This window comes from Nothoprocta perdicaria, unplaced genomic scaffold (genome assembly GCF_003342845.1).
Source record: "Nothoprocta perdicaria isolate Ctin4 unplaced genomic scaffold, notPer1 scaffold_11, whole genome shotgun sequence".
Lineage (NCBI taxonomy): Eukaryota > Metazoa > Chordata > Aves > Tinamiformes > Tinamidae > Nothoprocta > Nothoprocta perdicaria.
Genome location: NW_020454205.1, coordinates 1,352,615 through 1,371,525, shown reverse-complemented (window position 1 = coordinate 1,371,525; position 18,911 = coordinate 1,352,615). Strand labels below are relative to the sequence as shown.

The following is an 18,911-nucleotide window of genomic DNA, read 5'->3' as shown; positions in this document are numbered from 1 at the left end:
ATACACATGTGCACAGACATGCATGTACGTGCGCGCGCGCACACACATGCAGTCATGTGCACACTCAGGAACACATTCTCATACACACAGAAATGCACACACATGGTCACACTCATGCACAGTCACAGGCACACACTTTCACAGTGAAAGTGCTCCTCTTCCTCCTCCACTTTCACAGTGAAAGAGCTCTTCCTCTTCCTCCTCCTTCCCCTTCCCCGTCCTCCTTCCTTCTCCACTGTCAGTGAAAGAGCTCCTCCTCGTCCTCCTTCTTCCTCGCCCTCTTTCGTCCTCCTTCCTCCTCCGCTTTCACAGTGAAAAAGCTCCTTCCCTCTCCTCCCTCCTCCTCCTCCTCCTCTTTCTCCTTCCTCCTCCTCCACCTTCTTCCTCCACTTTCACAGTGAAAGAGCTCCTTCTTCCTCCATCCTCCTCCTCCCTCTTCCTCCTCCTCCCTCCTCCACTTTCAGTGAAAGAGCTCCTCCCTCCTCCTCCTCCTCCTCCACTTTCAAAGTGAAAGAGCTCCTCCTCCGTCTTCCTCCTCCATCGTCTTCCTCCCTCCTCCGTTTTCCTCCTCCCTCCTCCTCCTTCTCTTCCTCCTCCTTCCTCCTTCTCCTCCGCTTTCAGTGAAAGACCTCCTCTTCCCTCCTTCCTCCTCTCCTCTTCCCTCCTTCCTCCTCCTCATCATCATGCAAACCCTACATTTCTTTCCTGCTCCTCTTCCTCTCCCTGCTGCAGGAGTGGTACGAACACGGCACCCCACCAGTCTTCTGGATTTCAGGGTTCTTCTTCACTCAGGCCTTCTTAACTGGTGCCCAGCAGAACTATGCCAGAAAATACACTATTCCCATCGACCTGCTGGACTTTGACTATGAAGTGCTGGGAGATGAGGAATACAGCAGTGCTCCTGAAGATGGCAAGTACAGCGTGTGCCGTAGCACTTAGAGCTTAATGCAAATACTTCTGCACGCAAAAGGCTGTAATTAATTTCATGAATTTCGTTTTACATACAGTACATACTGTATTGGTACCTTCCCCAAGAGATCCACAAAGAGTGCTGCAACAAAATACTATTTAAGACAGAAATTACTAACATTAATGAATTTCCTAGATTCGCCTAAAGGCATAAAAAATAACACCTCCAAAAAAAAAAAAAATTATTGTCCCAAAGTTTTCCAAAATGGGGTAAATTTCTAAATGATATTCAACCTGCAACTTCTAAATATTATTTCACCTGCTTTTTTCCTCCATTATTTCAAGCCACAATGTATGCACCTGAGGTAGAGAGTATTTGCCTAGGCCAAGGAAACCAAGACACTGAGCAGAAGATGTGGGTATCTTAGTTCAGTTATCGGAACACAGTTCTGCTAATACAATAATTCAGAAGGTACAGTACGGGACTTCCTCTATGGGGGAAGAGGTATTTTTCAAACCAGTCTTACCTGTTGCTTTCCTTAGGTTGCAGATACTGTCCTGAGCCTGCGTGTCCTCAGAACAAGGAGGGATTTAACTAAACGGCTCTTCCTGGTCTTTTCAGTGCTTTTCTGAGGACCAGTGTGGCTGGAAGTTGTAGAAGGAAGGGCTTGGCAGGGTGTCTGGAAAAATCCTTGTATTTCAACTGCATATTGTACAGAGGGCTCTATAAACAACAACAACTGGAAGTCTGTAAAATAATGACAGGTTTTTTTGTACTTTGGAATAGCTTTTAGTTGAGGAGATATGGCTGTGCTGGACACTGTAGCTTTATATAATGCTATATATGTATCTATAATTACATATATATGATAATTATATATTTATTACACATAATAATTATATGATGATAATATATATAACATAGTAAATATATTGAATATATTATAAACATAATTATATATAAATATATTATAGGTATAATATATATTATATATGTAAAATAATATGTATAATATATAATGTATAATATATAATATGCGCTCTCTCTCTTTCTCTCTATATATAAAAAAAATAGACAATAAGATTGTTATATCCTCCACGTCATTTCATCACGGTTTGAACACAAAGACCTGGGAAAGGCCCATATAATGCACCGACTCTTGGCCGAGTGAGCCTCGCCTTGCACATTTTCAGTGCCTGCCTAATACTGTGTCTTTTCCACCCGATTCAGGGGTTTACATTCGGGGATTGTTCTTGGATGGAGCACGCTGGAACAGGCAAACTAAGAAGCTAGGAGAATCTCACCCCAAAATCCTCTACGATACAGTACCTGTGGTCAGTAGCTTTCCTTTGATGTCATCTTCTTGTAGCAACTAACACTAAAACACAGTGTGAGCCATGCCCTAAGCTCTAGTCCTAAAGAAAGTAATAATGATAAATCCTAAAACTCCTTAAATGGAGTTGAGAGTGTTCAGTGTCACATTAGAAGTCACATTCCTGAGGAGATTGGAGAACTCTGCTGCTGCCATGGGAGGGTTGTGGTGGCTTCTGTTGGGAGAGGATCAAATCTGCCAAGGAAGAGAAAATGGCAACCACTGCCAAACACCTTCAACATGCTAGGAGAGTTTCCCAGTATTTTTTATTTTGATCTGAAAAAGGTTGTTCTCTCATGCAGATATGGCTGAAGCCCTGCAAGAAAACGGAGATTCCCCAGCGCCCAAGTTACCTGGCCCCTCTGTACAAGACCAGCGAGAGAAGAGGGGTCCTGTCAACCACTGGCCACTCCACCAACTTCGTCATCGCGATGATCCTGCCTTCGGACAAGCCGGAGGAGCACTGGATTGGCCGGGGGGTGGCTCTCCTGTGCCAGCTTAACTCTTGACTCTACCACAACTGAACTGAGGCCCGTTCCCTACATCACTGACACAGGATGCGTGTCAAGCCTTACACGTCTCGAAAAAAAGGGAAATCTACATATAAAAACAATTTGTTCACAGTTTTGCATTTGTGCCTTTCGTAAGCATTGAAACATGAAGATGAACACTACACTACAAAGGTGCAGAAGAAAATCTTACAAAAGCCAACACGAATATTTGCTCCTTGAATAATTTTATTTTCTGAAGGCTCCTTATAAATAAGGAACATACATAAAATGAACACAACACTGTTGACAGTGAACAAAACAGCATTTGATCATTTCCAGCTTTATAAAATTAAAAAAAAAAAAAGATTTAGTTATAACAAAAAGACTCATAGCTCGGTAAGTATCTTATAGGACCATAATCACATTTTGAAACCGTAGACTCAACTGCTAAGGGGGCTGGGCGGAGGGGAGGGAGGGAAAGTCACACTGCATCTAGCTACTACAATAGTTCCTAAGCATAATCACAGCCGATTGAATGCAATGTGATCGACATCAAAATTCATATGGGATGTCACACAGTGACAGCATTGTAATATACAAGTAACATTTACGCCCTCCAACAAATACAAGTTAAATGAGACTCTGGATTCAAGCGGAATGGAATGTTGAAGCCAAGTAGAAATGTAGTGGAATTCAGATTGTCTGTAACATGACCTAAAATTGTATATTAAAAGGACTTGGAATCAATACTGGTGGAAACTTCTAGAAGCCACAGCTGTTACACTGCTCTTCATAGCCTGTAATAAATATTAGAAAATAAATGGGAAAACCCCATATTTAATATGAAAAATGCAGTACCTACCTGACCATGTTTTTCCCTTGCCTGAGGATGGTCTTGGAAGGAAGTTGGCTATTTTCTACAGAGGCAGCGTATTGAGCTATAACTACATCTGAACTAACACCAAAGGAAACCTACTACCTGAAACAGTGAAATCTTCATGGGAAGAGAATTAAAAAACAAGTCTTTTTAAAAAAATGATTTGACAAAAACTCAATTCAACCCATGACAGAATTAATGACATTAAAATGAAAGGTCGCACTAACACATAAGCAACATAGGCTGTTTCAGCTCAGAAGGTGTCCCGTTAAGTCTCTGAAAGTGGTTACTCAGGGACCTAACCTGGGCTCTAGGAACAAATGCCACCCAGGATGTTCACACTGGAGGAATTCCTCTGAAACAGCAACAGTGGATTTGCTACTCATAACCCAATAGCCAACCTGCTTTAAAAAACAAACCACAACAAAAAAACAGCCCCCTCCACACACACACACTAAGTTCAGAGCATCAGACAACTGCGTAACTGGACCCTGGGCTTGTGGCCTCTTCACTGAAGAAGCCGCCGCCGCCTTTGAAATGGACCCTTAATACTGTTCCGTGCTACTGCGGTCGGAAGAAATACTGGCAAGAACCACCCGATACCTTTAAAATACACGAGCTGCTCTTAATAAAAACTGACTCATCGAGGGAGGCTTCCAAAAGCAAACGGCCACAGGAAACGCGCATGAACTTGAAATGGAATGAAGCGACCAGGCGGCTCCCGGGGAAGGCGTCAGCATCGACGTGTCGTTAGCGGCTTTGCTGGCGCCAAGCGGACTCAAACTAAATGGCACGGAGTCAAATACAGCTTACCTGGCACACACATAAAAGAAGACAAACCGTTTTTGTTTTAAAAAAAGGCTGCTACCATGTTTGGGACTGGTACTACAGCATCACCGTGTGCTCCTTGCAAACTCGCGATCTCTACGGGAGATGGGTGCAAGAAAAACTAACTCTTGTCTGGCAGCGTGAGCATCTCAGCATGTTCCAGTCCAGCAAGTTAAGGCCAAAATTTCCCATCTGCCCTTCTGAATTACACACAGCATAGATCTATTAGATCTGCTTTTTAATAATCTAATTTAAATACCAAAAATTGTGTTAAAAAAACAAAAGGAGAAACGAACTGCTGAACTGCTTCACGCTGGGAGTAGAAATCTTCCTACATACTGTCTATTGCCAGAAATGGCCAGTGCTGCAATGTCTGATACCAAGGCATTGCAGGAACAGATGTCATCTGATATTACAGTATCGCAAATAACCCACCAGAGCGACACACACAAGAGCATAATTTAACCTCTGTGCCCAGGTTCAGTAACGAGCAACTTGCACTTCGGACTGCGTTAACATAAAAGAAGAAAACATCTCAAAGTAACTGTTAACAAAGTGAGAAATTCCCATACGGATTCTCTGTTAAAAGAGAGTTTGCATAAAGTCACAGACAATTCTTCAGTAGTTTAGGCTGCAAGTGGCACACTGCATGTTTAGCATCTGTAAAAAAGAACCTGAAATACCTCAATAACTCTAACATCAGGGATTTCCCCAGGCTAACACTAAATCTACTGCATTTTGCATGTTCCGACTAGTATCAAGGAATGGAGGTTAAATAAATCTGAGCCAGGAAAACACTGTCAAACTGATCCTCAGCAGAGCACAGCTCTCTGCAGCGCGTATCGCGACAGGCTGCCTCCTTACACATGCAGCTTGTCATGACAGAGTGCAGCTTACTGCGGAGTTACAAACTTGAACAGCTTTTGGGATTTTATTTTTAATTTAAACCATCACAGTGGTTCCCAGTCACATGTTGTTGTAGGATTCAATACTTGTTGCTACTATGCAGAGGAATCAGCGCAGAATATATATTTATCTATAAAAATATTCAAGTGTGCTACTCAAGCCTTATATGGCACTAGAAGCTTACTCTGGTTCTGAGGTATGAACTTCAGCTTTGAGATTTTTGGGGTTCTGCTCAAATGTAGTATGAAAAGTTGTTTTCCCAAAGAGTAGATGCTTCACTGCAATTTTTATTTTCTTACGCAAGCAGAAAGTGCTTCCTGTACAGCACACTGCACCAGTTTTCTCCTTTTCAGTATTCCTAATCGTCTGTCCCTTGAGTTTAGAGGATGCACTGGGTGGTCATATCCAATTTTAACTGGTTAAAAAGCGGAAGTTAATCTACACCCAAATGAAGACACTGTAGCAGTGTGAGTAGTGCAAGCCACTGCTTTTCCTGGGAGCAATGTGCATACAGTAAAACAGTGCAGACTCGAAGCCACACAGCGACATGAGTGTAACCACAGAGATTACCAGAGACGGTCAAAACTGGATGTCAAGCACAATTTTATCTTCGTAGAGGGCAATCACCAGCATGATGGCGAATCCAAGCAGCAGACCGAGGTTCTGCAGGATGAACTGCCCCACGGGGCAGTACCCGTGCTCTTCATCATCTCCGTCGCCATGAAGCATTTCTGGCAGCTACAAAGGAAAAGGTGTGGGAATCATTCCACTTCTATTTCATGTATATACAGACAAGTTCATAAGGTAAAGCTGATCCAGAAAAACACTGCAACCTTGCAGGATTCCGTTAAAAAAAAAAAATCCATTAAGAAACAGTTAAAACTCCACCGTGTCACTGCATGTTATTAAAACATGCTCTCAAACAAATCACATATTTACAAAACGAAGTGAACTCTGGCACAGCCTTTCCTTGGGGCGTTTTTTTTTTTTTAGCTTGTATTTGAACTTCACATTCCTCAGGATAAGGACCGGCCCAGCTTTCTTTGAGCGCTGCTCTTTCATGTTCTTTCCCTCCATTGAAACCAAGTCATGCTCAAATAAACATAAGTAGAAGCTTTAATTATTGATGCACTGTTATAAATACATTCTTACATCAGAATGTTTATGAAGATCAAACTCAGCCATTCATTTCCTGTTATACACTAACACACATACATATATATTTCCTTTAAAAGTACGGAAATAATAGGGAACAACCTGTATTTGAGGAACAACTAAAGAAAAATTCTATGTAAATCCAATAGAAATTCGGATAGTTCTGGGTATTTGTAAGACTTCTTCACGTGTGAGGAAAAGCCCAATAGCACCGTTGACAGCAGACAAAGAAGAGCAGACTTGGAAGATATAAAAGTGTGACAGGATCATGTGACAAATTACCACATCAGCACATCAAATCTGCCCAAAGGACAAACGTAAGGACCCACGCGCTCTTACATTACTGTATTTCAGAAACAAAAAGCTGCCAATTGGACTTGTTGAGAGTTTACATCTCTATTAAAAATATACCTGAAAAATGGTACCACTTGTAGAATAGACAAGACAGCCTCAGGTCAACCACTACAGCAAAGTACCACGTGCCGTAAGTCAGCAGGGCTGAACAAAGTCATCACAGACCTTGCCCTGCTGGAGACTGCCACAGAGCTCCTCACGCTGCCAGGCTGGGGCAGCCCGTGCTGAAGAGGCTCATTTGTGGATGTGCAAATACCTCCAAAAGGGCCGCAGGAACTTAAGGAAAAAATTCCTAACAGTGAGGGTGCCAGAGGGAGGCTTGTGGAGGCTCCTTCTCTGGAGATCTTCCCAACCCGCCTGGAAGCAGCCTGTGCCCGGTGCTCTGGGTGTCCCTGCATGTGCAGGGGGTTGGACTAGAAGATCTCTAAAGGTCCCTTCCAATCTTTAGGATTCTGTGATTCTATGAAATAATTAATTTCACCCACAGCTGAGAGCTGCAACAGCCTGCTCCTCACACATCCAGTATGTTAAGATCTCCCCATCTGCTATGAAATTAAAAATAACTCTTTAGGGGATCACCAAGCAGAGCCCCGACACCGGTTAGGTGCCAAGTGCTTTTGTATAAAACGTACGCAGCCGTACCTGCTGATCCAAATAACACTCTAATGATCATACTTGATCTATCCAAGTAGAGAAATACCAGCTGTCAAAGCTTGCCTTTGCTTCCGATGAGCAATTTGTAAATGAAGAGATGAAAATCCAGGCACTGCAGTAACTGCAGAAATGTTCTCATTTCTGAGAGAAGCACCAAGAGCTGCCTGAACACCTAAGAACTGAAATTTCTGATATAGCTAATAGGAGATCTCTCTTTACAATCCAGGGAAATTACTTGAGCTATCTTTTTTTTTTTTATATATATATATTTAAGCTGGAACAGTATTACGGAATATCCAAAAAGTGAAAACTGAGTGAAAGTGAAATCTCATCATCATTATTTGTGGCCTAGGAAAGAAAAAAAGAAAAAAAAAAGGAAACCAAAATAAGCCAATTGTCTTATTTAAGTGCAACTCTGAAGCTCTTCAGAAGATTCATGTGGATTAAGTACAGTCTGATAACATGTGCAGAAGTACGTTGCTGTCCAAAGAATGTGGACGTATGGTGTATGCTCACTGAATGTAACGTACAGATCAGTTAAATCCTTGAATCAACAACATGTACTCCAGCAAGTAAGTTTTTAAAATCAATGCAAAAGCCAAGTTTTACCATCTGCTCTTCTTAAAGGGTAAAACTCATCTTTCTAGGACTGAATGCATCAACATTACATTTTACTGAGGAACAAGTCTAGGGGAGGGGATTGAACTCAAGTGTCTATCTGTTTTGTGTTCCAACCATAAAACAGATGATCATCTATTAGCGATGATCATGAAGTTTATTAGTGGGAAACAGTGATCTTCTTTCCCAGCCCCATTATAGTTTTGTATTTTAATATAAATTATAGGCAGAGCTCCATAGCAGAAACCCAGGCAGGCAAGCGACTACAGGACTTTGCTACGTTTCTCACAGTATTCTCACAGAAACAGCTATGTCCTGTCTATACATACTTCATTTTGTGTCATAACAGCTAAAAATCCAGAGCAGGTGCTATTCCAGTCCTAGGCTTTCTGCATGCAATGCAGGAACGACACAAAATCCTCATGTTCTTACCATATCCACCAATGCCACGTAGAGGAACATGCCTGCAGTGATTGCAAAGATCCAGAGGGTGATGTTGTTGGCATACTGCCCCACGGCGGTGCCTATGAGCATGCCGATGTAGGCCATCATGGCAGACAGGACGTTGTACACAATGGCCTGCTTGACCGTCATTCCTGCTTTGAGCAGCACCGCAAAGTCCCCTGCACCGGCAGAAAGCAACAGGGAGTGAGAATCAGCCCTCCTTTAGAGAGCAAGCAGACACGTTAAAATAGACACATTTACTCTAGGTGACCCTGCGTGTACAAGGGGGTTGGACTAGATGACCTCTGGGGGTCCCTTCCAACCTTAAGCATTCTGTGATTCTGGAAGGGCTACAAGGAATCACAGCTCTTAAGTCTTCTAGCTACCTGCGCCTGCAGCATGACCTTGGTTAGGATATGACTTGAGGGGGCTCGTTACGATGCTCACTATGGAAAGGTAACTTTGGTTGGTAAAGACAGAGAGGTCCTGAGAGGACGCCCATGCTCATGGACTTCAGAGTTCATCAATATCTGCCATGATTCCTCTTGTCCAAATGCACCTCATTATACTAATTGCAGAGGAGTATCATGGAGGCATCAGTGCCAGGAGAAAGTGCAATTCATCTGAGAAATATGGACCTCGGAAAAGCAATAGTTACATCCAGAAGGAGGGTTTTACACTTCTGCTGAACCACAGCTGCTTGGAGATGTGCCAAGTTAACCCATATTGCCATCTCTAGTGCAACTGCTGATTGAGGCACACGCTCATAAAGATCTAGACCTTCATTCCAGCAAGTTTGCTTATCTTTAACTGCTACGCAGTGCCGTTGTCCAACCATGACCATTTTCTCTATCATGACCCATTTTACTCATTATCTTTAAGGGCTACAGGGGGACAAATTGACGGTGCCAGCAAGAATGTCTGCAGACTTTATCTAGATAATCATCAATTTCTCCTGGTTTCAGTGACTGTGGGGCACTAAGTATATTCTGAAGAGTCCAGAAGAATCTGCTAATTTAATTTTTGGCAGTGCAGCACACCCTAGTCTGAAACTCTGTATATAAAAGGCAGAGGCATAAGGCTAAAATGTAACTGCATGTTCCTAAGAGCCCTTGGAAGACAAATCCCTGACATCTTCGCAAACAGATACAGCTACATTCTTGCTAAAATAATGCTCTACTCATATTCTCATTATATACACTGAAAACAGTACTGTTCCAATACTCCCTGAAGTTCTGGTCACCCCAGTAGCATCTGCATTGCATCAGGCTTACCAGGACAAGCACCAAAAGATACATCAGATACATATTTCAAACAGAACAAGGAGACTGAACTGATCGAGTTTATTACCTAATTCATGGGGAAGCTCATGACAAAACACTGCTATAGATGTACTAATTCCTCCCGTCAGCCCAGCACTAAAAGCTGCTCCTGGAAAAATAAGATGCAAATTACATAATTTTTCAGTAAGCAAATTCAATCAAGAAACTCTTTGAGATTACACCTTTTCTTAGAGCACACGCTCTAAAATTGGTTCATTATGTCTATTCTTTGTCTATATATGAACTGAAAATGCTGGAAGTCTCCTGAACTGATATAATACGATGATATGATAATACGATGGTATGATAATAATCAAAACTTTAATGGTTCCACTTAATCTGCTGGTTTTATTTCCTCTTTGTTTGGTTAGAAATCAATCTAAAACAACGAGAAACCAAGAGAATAACTTAACAGTGTTCAATCAAAATATCTAAAGTACTATCTTCCTTAATTTTGTGAAAACCTGACTTCTGGTACATTTATTAGTTATAAATTATGCAGTATTGTAGATGTTATTACTAACAGAAATTAAATCACCAATAAATACTATTATAAGAGAACTAGGAACTTATTGCCTTTTACTCTAAGGCAAATACTGAGACCCTAACAACAAATGTATATTGTAGGTATATTGTATATTGTATATTGTACTTGCAGGTACTCCAAAATTCTTGCCAGCATCTGAATTTATTTGGCAAAAAAGCTGGTGCTATTGCTAATATCTATACAATTATCTTGATGGGAAGAACACTGAATATCAACAAAGCGAAGACCACTCCAGGTGATGGCCTTTTCACTCCTGTTCTGAAGAAGGGCAGACACTGCCTTGCCCAGGCAAGCACAGGAGCTACCTTGTGTCCTGACCCACGATCCCTGACAAGGAAAGCATTCCCAGAAGCATGCCCAGCAAGAAGGAACCGCTGAGAAATACCTCCTGCTTTTCCTTACCTATGGCTAAGCCATCACTGAAGTTGTGGATGCCATCTCCCATAATTACCATCCACGCAATATTAGCTATGCCGGTATCTTTCAGGTCTTTTCCAGAATGGCAGTGGCCATGGGAATGATGGGCGTGTTTGGGATGCCAGTGGTGGCTGTGCTTTCTGGCCATCATCTTCTCTTGGCCGTTGCCGTCGTACTCCGCGTCACGGAGCTCGTGCTCGGGAGCGGTGCGCGAGACATCGTTGTGGGAGCAATGCTCCTTGTGCTCCTCCTCGATAGACAGGAAGTTCTTGGGAGGAGATTCCAGCTGCCCATCCAAATCAGTCAGTTCTGTTTCGTTAAGTCGGTCTTCAGATAACACGGAGTCATCTGCTCCTGCAGGGAGGCCAGTTGAGAGACAGGGTGTCAATTCATTTTGAAAATACCACCAGCAACTACTCTGTGATTGGGCAAATTTTTAAACTGATTTCAAAAGCAACAATCTGAAATATTTTAGCATAACCCAATCTAAAAGCTGTTGTCAACATTCAGCCAATAAAGATCTCTCCTGTTGTGCTCTTTGTCAGTTACTGGCAGGTAGAGCATTCGGAAGTCTCCGCAACGGCTCCGTACTCATAGCACACAGTCGCTTTCAGCCTGATGTAGGCTCCCACCTGCTACTTTGCTGCTGACAAGATTTATTGTTCATCACTGGAAAAAACATAAAAAGCATAAAAAAAACCTATAAAAAAAAGCCACTAAAAAGAACTGTAACACGTCTCATGCTGCAGGTGGAATTCAAGCTGCTGGGCAAGCTGGTTATTCTGTGCACACGCACATCCAAGTCACTACTGGACCTCCCCGGAGCAGCCAGGAGCCGCAGTTGAACCCGGCAGTTTCTGCACCGCCCGTGGCTCCCTGCTCCACGCGCCTGTGCCACACAGCGGGACCTCCTCAGGAGCTCGCTGCTCTGCCTCCTTTGCAAGGCCCTTTTTGCAAAGGGCTGCAAAATGGAAACAATGTAGAAGGCAAACGGGCATACATTTTAAGCCTATCCATATTTCTACAGTGTTTGTAAATAAATAAAATTGGCAAGCTATGCCCCAGGAAACAGAGCTGTGGGAGAAAAAAAGCAGTTTCCGCACAATGAAATTATTAGACTAAAACAATTGAGCAAAAATATTTCAGAATAAAAAAATATGCAACTGCTAGGTAGAATTAATTAAAAAAAAAAAAAAAAACAAACAGGTATCCAGCAGCAATCTCTTTCTAGATAAACAGGCTTCCTAACATCATTGATAGGCTGTATAACCAGAAATGGAAGGGCCATTTGGATCAGTGGCACAGCAATTCAAAATTCAGATTTGCTTGAATAGCCTGCATCTGAACTTGCTCGAACAGCCTCGAACAGGAATGATTTCCTGTTTGACTGCATGCTGTCGGAGGAGCAGTGTTACAGAGCCAGCTGCCTAAGAGGGCGACTCTGAGCCATTAAAGCAGTGGAAGAGAAGGAACATGTGTAAAGCACGTGTACCACTGCACTCAAGGCTGTAATGGTTCCCTATGTCAAATCTCATTTAACTCCTCCGAATGGAGCCCTAACTCTCTCTCTCCCGTTTGCGAGAGATGAATGAGGCTGCTCCTCTCTGAGCAGGGCCTGTGGGCTCCTCCAACGCAGCCACCTTGTTGGCAAGAGAGAGGGAAGCGCAGGCAGCAAAGCCCTTCCCCTCTTTCGCCCTCGGGCAGCGAGTGAGCGGGCACTTCCTCTGTGTTCAGGCTTCAGGAGGACTCATTGTATGGGAGGAGAGGCATTTGAAAGCTGTTTTGGATACCTGAGAAGTGGCTGTGTTTATGAGAAGAAATTAGTTTTTCAGCCTAACTCAAATCGATCAGAGATTGTAATGTTCAGTGCGACTTTCCTCTTTCAGTTGTGGTTTCTTTTTTTTTTTCTTTTTTTCTTTTTTTTTTTTTTTAAGTTAGGAGCAGTTTAACAAACTGCTTCAGGAAGCTGAGAACCAGCTACACAGCAAAAAGGAAGCCTGGCAAGTCTTACCAACCAAGGTTTGCACATCCATACAAGAGGCCACGTGCTACACGCCACAGGCTACAAGCCCTGATCGCGATGGCATCGCCAGTGAACTCTCCAAGCGAACATTTACCTGCGAGCGGTTTGAGCTGCAGCCAGTCAGTATCTGGTCTGTTATTCAGTTTGTGATCTGAAAGTTTCCTTCCAATTGGCGATTCTTCAGTCTGTTTCTTCTTGCACCACTTCTGTTTACTCTGCAGCAGGACACAAAGTTAATGTCTCGCTTGTTGACACTGACAGAAATGGAAGATAAACTGAAAAGTCATCACCAATCTCTTTAAAAGAGAGCAAGTAATAACTTGGTCTACTCCTTTAATGTGTCCAGAAGAAGTACATGTCAAGACTGTCAGTCACATCTGTATCTCCCTGGAAATTCGGAGGTACCCACCACAGAAACACACACACGCACACGGAAATACCGCGTTATTACCAGGGAGCTTCATGACAAGCACTGCACATGTACACAGAATCACTGCATTCTCCTCTTTAGCTCAAGGAAGCAAACACGAAGCAAGGACACCTCTTCTATTTTGTCCATTTTTAGAAAGTTTTCTATGCCTGTAATTTCCTCACATTTCCTTCAGAGAAAAGATTGCTATTTTCTTGTCTGCAGTTGCCATGGCAGTGCAAGAGATTTAATTAACTCCATAAAGAAAATATTCCCAATGTGACAACTTTTCTCTGTAAGAAGACCTAAGCACAACCTCCAACAGAGAAAATCTTTTGCTGCTGTCCAGCTTAAGTCAGTGTCTGATGTGAGACTAGAAAACTGGGCGTCTTTCCTCACTCCTCCTGTTTTCAATTTGCCAAAATACTTTTCTTCTCAGAAACCAAGCAGTGAAGACAAACAGCTGCCAAATGGTTATTTGGAGGGACTGTTTAATGAACAGAGGGTTTCACAGGTTGAGCTCCCCGCTACTCTCACAGCCCCTCTCAGGTTCTCTCCTATCAGACTGCTGGTGTGAATACAAACAACTAACCAGCAGAGAGAGAGCACTGAGAAGCTAAGTTTGATTGCCAAGTTTGTTTTTTAAATAGCAGGCAGTTTTAGCACGTACCTTTTGTTTATTGTAATGCTTGTACATTCTTATACAATGCTCAATGATGAACAAAACATAAATGCCTCCGAGTGCCACGAGACCTTTCAGCACTGGGTCATTTTCTTCCAGGAAGCCCTCAGCCCCCGTGCCATGCCCATGGGCATGTCGGTGAGAGCGCCTGTGTTCGTGAGCGTGACCTTGTCCATGGTGGTGGCTGTGGTTGTGGCCTCCATGGGACTATGAGGAGAGAAAACAGTAACACGGCGCCTGACTCTCAGCAGGGCTGAAATGGCTCCAGGATGTAAAGGAACAACCCAGCCCAACCAACCAACCCCGCAGCCTGGCCAGAACAGCACTACCAAAAACATTTAAGAAAATTCTTTTTATACAAATGCATTTTACCTGGGAACTTTGACCCTAATCAATGCAAATTATTTTACTGGGTAATTTTTAAAGGAGGAGTGGTAAGAAAAAAAAAAAAAAAAAGAAAAGATAAAAATCAGCCTTCTGCTTCTTTATCTCACTATGCTATAAAAAATGAGACCAGCACTCCAAGGCATCACACAAAATTACTACTCTAAATACTCCCACTAGCAATTAAATTCATAAGCTCTTTAGCTACTTCCACCAATTACAGTCTGAAATACTGAGATTCTATCCCTTCTCTCAAATTTAAAATTAAAATTTACACAAAGGAAACATTTTCCCTTCTTCCTCTCTGCAAGAATTCCAGTACACTGACAAAAATTGAAACCTGCTTACTTTCCTAGCAACTTAGACAACTTCTTGATTAAATGTATGAGAAGAACGTATGAGAATTTCTCCAAATTACACGTACACTCAAACAAAATAAAAAGAGTAGTTTACAAAAAGAACAAAACACGGTTCTAGCTTAAAAAGAAAAAAGTAGTAATCAGGAAGCTGAACCCTCTGAAATACTTTTTGGTGGCCCTGAAACATAAGTACCAGGAGATAAGGGACCTCAAGTAATTAAACCTCTTCAAGCAACTATGAAAATAGAACTATATTTCTTTAGAAATGTGCATTTACTTTGTTACTAACAAAGTCTCAAACTCTGATTGTAGGCCATCAAGGCCACCTTCACCTGTTTCAGTGAAGAGCTGGGTCTATAGTCTACAGCCTTAAGTTAGAGGAATGGGATACTCACGTGTGGTAACAGATGGAGCAGTGCGTCTCCGCTCATTGTTCCTACAGCCAGAGCTACCAAGAAAGTTAGAAGAAATTTGAAGCACCATTGGTTAATGATGGGAATCAAGATCACCCCTAGCAAGGAAAGCAGGCTAATGACGGTGATAGAGATGATACCACAAAACCAGGCTGTGGGAAGAAACGAACACAGAAGGGTTATCAGAACAATACGTGGCAAACCTTGAACACCGATTAATACTATCTCTTAAGATGAATTTTGACCTAACCATTTATTCATTCAAAACAGGCGGAAATATAAGCAGTTCCCAAGCGCAGGCCCAGCTTAGCCTGGCTTGCTCACAGCGCAGTGCCCCACGAGACATGAGCAAGTACTTGGCAAGGAAAGGACCCTTCCTGCGCTTAACCCGCAGCCCATGAGCGAGGTGGAAAAAGCAATTCCGTGCCCCAGCATGATGCTCTCTCCTACTCAGCTCACTAGAGTTCCACTAGCCCTTACTTTACTTAACTAGAATAAATATTTCTCCCTTTTGAGAAGAACAGCTTGCAGAGCTGGGCGCTTCTCTTCCCCTGGTGTTTTGAAACATAGCATCTTAGCTTGGAGAAATAAATAGGGCTCAGACTTTAATAGAGGAACCTTACAAATAAAGCATGATAAAAAAAAAAAAAACTAAGTGACTTGGTAGCAATAAAAAAGCAGCACATGTTTCTGAGGACCTCTGCATTGTTCCCGTTATAATAAAAAGTGACAATGGAATAAGTGACAGTCCAGGTAATGCCAACAATTAGCAAAGATGCCTACATTTCTATACAAGATAGAACTGCACAAGAAATAGACACCATGAGCAAAGGATCAGGCCTCTTGGAACCAGCTCTATCTCACCCTAATAATGTGTTTTCCCTTCTACTTTTTAACATCACTACTAAGCCTTCTCTGGCACTTCCCTTTCTTCTTCCATCACAAAGACTTCCAAAGAACAGGACACAGAACGTGTTTCACTCCACCAGCCCAATTCACAGGGCTCACAGTCCCAAGACAAATGGGACCCAGAAATCTGGCTCTTCAAATCTGATCTGACTCTTTTTAACCCCATCCCAGCGATGCACTGACAGACAGAAACGAACTTACGACAGAATTATAGGTACACACAGGGAAATTATTAACCTAATTCACGTACATCACTATACATAAAACTAGTCAAACCTTAAACTACCAGTGTTGCTGTGAAAAGCAGTTCTTTATACATACATATACACATACTGTATATATGTGTGTGTGTATATATACATATATACACACAAACACAATGATTTATACAATGTTATGTGTATATATATATACATATAAACGTATGTATATATATATATATGTGTGTGTGTGTGAGGGTGAACACCACAACTGACGTTGCTTTATTATTTATGATTTCCACGTGAAACATCTTATGTTTTACATGGAAAATTCATTCCTACTAAGGCCATCTCTCACTTCAGGCTGCCGAAGCGCAGGAAATTCCACTGAATGAAATTAATCTAATTCAGTCTAATTCATCTAATTCAAATGCAAAGGGTAAAATAACACACACTCCAAGGTGGACTGACTCGAAGAAAACTTCAGAATGTATATGGGATATACTGGAAGGGCAGGAAGAAAACAGGGAATTGGTGGCAAGGCAAAAACAACCAGAAGAGAAATTAAAAGTAGAAACCAAAAATAGGTGCAGACTGGAAGCAGGACCCTGCAGACCAAACGACTGTCACTCCCTGCCTTGGATTGCTGCCCAAAGCAGTTCAGTCACGTGCACTGGACGGGCAAGCCCTGCCAAAAGGCACCATGTACACGGGTACATCGTGTCATAGCGTAGCGTCACGTGCCTGCAAAAGCAGCCCCCATTAACACTGCAGGGCCACCTGCATCACGCTGCATCTCCATTCTGGACACGAATCCTTTGACACTAGGGTCCAGGTTAAATGACCAGGAATGGAAAGGAGATTACACAGACTAGCTGAAGTTTCGTATTTCATACATATTTTTTTTCATATTTCATACATATTTTGGCAATCGCATCTCTGAAGGGCTCGTGTACTCTGACAAATGAAACAGCACCTAAAGATGGAGCTATGATTAACATGAGGTGTGCTGAACGAGTAATCTGCAGAGTTCATCTCTAGCCGTGGCCTCCAGCTGCTATCTTTATCTGTTCACAGTCTCAATGATGGCATGTAACGAGAAGTATTTACAAATGCTATGGAACCACAACTACAGCAAAAGGTTCCTGTTGAGCCTAAGGACAAGAAATGTAATATATGCAAAAGCACAGACTGGGATAAAGTTATTTCCCCACAGGATAAAGGACTACCAAGGAAGACACCTGACAATGGTGCCACCAAAATGTTACCGAGGGCTTCATACAACTATGGAATTCAAACCTCCCCAGCATGCGAGCAGAACCAATGTGCCACATTAGGAACACTGAAAGAGCTCAGAACTACTAGAAGAAGTTGATGTGTAGTGTCCTAGGAACGCTACGTGAGGCCTGCTCAAGCAGCTGAAGTTATTGCTACTGCATTGTAAGTTATTTATGTGGAAAAAGCAGGGAGCAAGTGACCCAAGTTTCTTCGGTCGGAGACCTCAGTTCAAACAAGGGTCAGCAAACATCAAATGTGCAGTGTCATTTGTCAGTCAAGACAAAGGCTGCTGCTGTGGGTTTGCTAGGAAGGGTTTAAGCCCTGCAGGCTGCAGGAAGCAAACAGGCTGATACGGAAGCTGTGCGGAACAGAGGCCTTCCTCGAGAGGGGAAGGAAGAGCTCCGGGTGAGCAGGCGCCTGCACGGGCCCATTCAGTGCTTTACAAGATACATCTGGTCTGAAAGGGTTTCAAGCAACGGCTCAAAATGGTCCTTGCCTTGGAAAAAACCAACAGATTGTTCTTCACTTGTTCTGTTCACTTGTTTCTTTGAGTTGCACGCATGGATTTACTGTACAAGTCCCTGACACAAAGAGACCGAGAGGCTTTTTCCAATATGGTACATGATAGTATTCATATAAATGATGAACTACTACCAATACAGGTCCTGCTCTAGAAGAACTGAAGCAATCAATCTGCACAAGCAACTGGCCACAGAGCCTAGGGTGAAAGAGAGCTGAAGTCAACGGAAAAAAATAAACCTACAAGTGGCAGACCGTCCAATAACTGTAAACAACAAAAACTCAAATAATCAGAAATTACATGCAAAAGAGAGAGAAAAAAAAAAGGGATTCTCCAAGGTGGAAAGCTTGCTCTGTTGTCCCATGTGCAGCATGGGCCTGCTCACTGCTCCCGAATCTGCTTCTCCATCACACAGACACTGCCATTCCCTTGCAAGCTTTCCTGGGGATGCCATATGCAGAAGCTACATTTCCAAGGAGCAGCAGGACATCCCAGCTAGATTCCTGGGACACGGCATAGGAAGAAGCTGAGCTTGTCATGGGCATGTGGAGGGGGAAAAACACCCCTGCCTCACACAGCCCCCCCTGCTCCTCTGCTGGGTACCGAGCGCTCCAGGGACCACAGGAGATGTGCGTGATTCCCAGACGGGTTTAGGTCTCCTTGTACGTGATTAGGAGCTGACAATGACAAGAATGTCACCTCTTTTAATGGGTACCCCGCGATAACTCAGCTGAATATATAAAGATACTGCGAGGGAAAAAGAATCCTCAGAAATCCTCCATTAAAGGTACTACAAATTCCAACATGGTTTCATGAGTTCTTGGTCACCAGTTAATTAA

At 42.7% G+C, this 18,911-nt stretch overlaps 2 protein-coding genes across 3 annotated transcripts in view; one reads left to right on the top strand and one right to left on the bottom strand.

Moving 5' to 3' along the window:
• The window catches only part of DNAH7 (dynein axonemal heavy chain 7), an 83,905-nt gene extending 80,984 nt beyond the window's left edge, over positions 1–2,921 (top strand). The window contains exons 61-63 of the mRNA XM_026048219.1: positions 733–910; positions 2,141–2,244; positions 2,585–2,921. Coding sequence (XP_025904004.1) covers positions 733–910; positions 2,141–2,244; positions 2,585–2,791 — 489 coding nt within the window. The 3' untranslated portion in view covers positions 2,792–2,921. The remainder of the gene's footprint in view (positions 1–732; positions 911–2,140; positions 2,245–2,584) is intronic.
• Positions 2,922–3,213: 292 nt separating this feature from the next.
• SLC39A10 (solute carrier family 39 member 10) overlaps positions 3,214–18,911 on the bottom strand; it is a 31,525-nt gene continuing 15,827 nt past the window's right edge. The window contains exons 4-11 of one of the 2 annotated variants that reach the window (XM_026047908.1): positions 15,148–15,317; positions 13,998–14,216; positions 13,013–13,133; positions 10,881–11,249; positions 9,960–10,040; positions 8,598–8,788; positions 5,955–6,122; positions 3,214–4,463 (exon numbers count right to left, since the gene is read on the bottom strand). In XM_026047908.1, the coding sequence (XP_025903693.1) occupies positions 5,964–6,122; positions 8,598–8,788; positions 9,960–10,040; positions 10,881–11,249; positions 13,013–13,133; positions 13,998–14,216; positions 15,148–15,317 (1,310 nt within the window). In that variant the 3' untranslated portion in view covers positions 3,214–4,463; positions 5,955–5,963. Of the gene's footprint in view, positions 6,123–8,597; positions 8,789–9,959; positions 10,041–10,880; positions 11,250–13,012; positions 13,134–13,997; positions 14,217–15,147; positions 15,318–18,911 lie in introns of both variants that reach the window. The other variant, XM_026047900.1, reaches the window with a different exon arrangement.